At 44.1% G+C, this 1,804-nt stretch overlaps 1 protein-coding gene across 1 annotated transcript; it reads right to left on the reverse strand.

Annotated features, from left to right (window-relative positions):
• Positions 1-502: 502 nt before the first annotated feature.
• Positions 503-1,500, reverse strand: LOC111377621. The gene is made up of 3 exons (XM_023000747.1): positions 1,423-1,500; positions 665-1,001; positions 503-552 (listed from the first exon to the last, which is right to left on the reverse strand). Exons 1-3 carry the CDS (start codon positions 1,498-1,500, stop codon positions 503-505), a joined length of 465 nt encoding a protein of 154 aa, XP_022856515.1.
• Positions 1,501-1,804: the final 304 nt, after the last annotated feature.

Consider the following 1,804-nt stretch of genomic DNA (forward strand, 5'->3'; position numbering starts at 1 on the left):
TGGAATCATTGGTGATGGTCCCATATCCAAATTCTGATCAGAAGTGGGTGTTTCGATGACCTTGGGATTCGCGCCATGATTTTTCAAACTCAGATCTATTGAGTTGAGGGATGAATCTGATATTGGTGTTATAGGAGATGTTTGGGTGGTTGTTGGTGATGATTTTCCACCACTTAGAGTGCTGCAATCCGGTGGTTTTGGTGGTGGATCAAGTTTGTTGGAGTTTTGAAAGTTTTCTCCCATTCTAGAGAGAAGATATCAATCAAGGTTATCTCTGGTTGAGGTTCTAAGCTCTCACGGTTTAGGGGTTAGGGGTTTAGGGTTTAGGGGTTAGGGATTTAGGGTTTAGGGTTTTGGGTTTTGGGGTTTAGGGTTTTGGGTTTTGGGGTTTAGGGTTTAGGGTTTAGGGTTTTTTTTTTAATAAAGACATCCACACATCCTTAATGACTTTTTAGGGTCCACCAAGGAAGGTCGATGGGGGTTAAGGGTTCCCCAACCATGTTTATTTCATAAAAATCAAGAGTACAGGAAAGGAGGGGGCATAAACCTGACCTCCAAAAAGCAACATTGCAACAAATGAAAAATTATAAATGAACAAAGTAAATGAGGAAGTACTACTCCCTTGTACAAGAAAAATGAAAAAATGATTGCCTAAACTACGAACCTCTAAAGCTGGGCAATCCATATCTGTCGATCTGCACCAATGCCCTAATTTGTCGGGGCAGGTCAAGTGGTCCATATTCTTGGTAATGCTGGTGATCCCAACCCTCTGAAGCAAGAGAATCTGCAACCTGGTTACCTTCTCTGTAGATATGAGAAACTGTGTCTCTGTCAAGGCGAATGACGTCTCTGATCTGTCTTAGAATACCCTGAATCGTCCATGGTCCTCCACCTTTGGTGATGCAGTGAATGGCCAGCATTGAATCTACCTCAATCCAAATAGTTGATATTCCAAGTCCTCTGGCCAATAGAAGCCCATCTAATATGGCTCTTAGCTCAGCCTCCAAAATGAAACATGGGCCATACGATGCTGAGAATGCCCTGATACAGTATCCTGCGTGGTCCCTAATGATGCCTCCACCACTTGCAAATCCATCTTTGACGCATCCATCAGTATTGATCTTGTAGGATCCAATAGGTGGAGTGAGCCAAACAACCATAATAGGTGGTGGTGGGAGAGGACGGGTCAAAGAAATTCCAAAAAAGGATGCAAGTGTCACATCTCCTCGCCAATGCTCAACTCGGAATAGTCCTCCCATATGAAGGAAGGAGATCATGCGGTAGACTCTCCAAATAATACGTCTGGCCACCATATGAATACCTCTATGCTTCACATCATTCCTCTCAGTCCATAGAAACCAAAATACCAATAGAGGAATGATAATACGAATGTGTCCACGACAAACATGTTGTCCAGAATACCGCCATCTCTGGAACCTCTGTCTGACCCCCTCTCCTGAAGTCATAGGTATCTGAAAGATGTCTCCAAAGTGCTGCCATACCTGGTCGGAGATGCTGCTGCTCGTGAAAATATGATTGATGGTCTCAATCTCGGAACAACACTGACAACGAGAAGCCAACTGACATCCAATTCTCCTCTGAATAACAACATCTACTGGTATGAGATCCTGCCATAGTCTCCAGCAGAAGAATGAAATAGTGACAGGCAAAATCGAGCTCCACAGCAGTCGATATGAGTCCTGAGGCTGGCGACCCGAATAGACTAGGTGCCATGCTGATTTGGTGGTAAAGTCACCATCCGAAGTAATTTTCCAAACAATTCGGTCCGTGGCATCTGCACATA

The sequence above is a fragment of the Olea europaea genome, unplaced genomic scaffold (assembly GCF_002742605.1).
Source record: "Olea europaea var. sylvestris unplaced genomic scaffold, O_europaea_v1 scaffold16882, whole genome shotgun sequence".
Taxonomy (NCBI): Eukaryota; Viridiplantae; Streptophyta; class Magnoliopsida; order Lamiales; family Oleaceae; genus Olea; species Olea europaea.

Excerpts from the sequence above, each read along its gene's own strand:
- LOC111377621 (XM_023000747.1), bottom strand. The coding sequence starts at position 1,500 with ATGGCAGCACTTTGGAGACATCTTTCAGATACCTATGACTTCAGGAGA. Across the intron at positions 1,002-1,422 it reads CAGAGGTTCCAGAGATGGCG|GCTGAGCTAAGAGCCATATT; the intron begins GTATTCTGGACA and ends TTCATTTTGGAG. Across the intron at positions 553-664 it reads TGGATTGCCCAGCTTTAGAG|GTCAGGTTTATGCCCCCTCC; the intron begins GTTCGTAGTTTA and ends TGCTTTTTGGAG.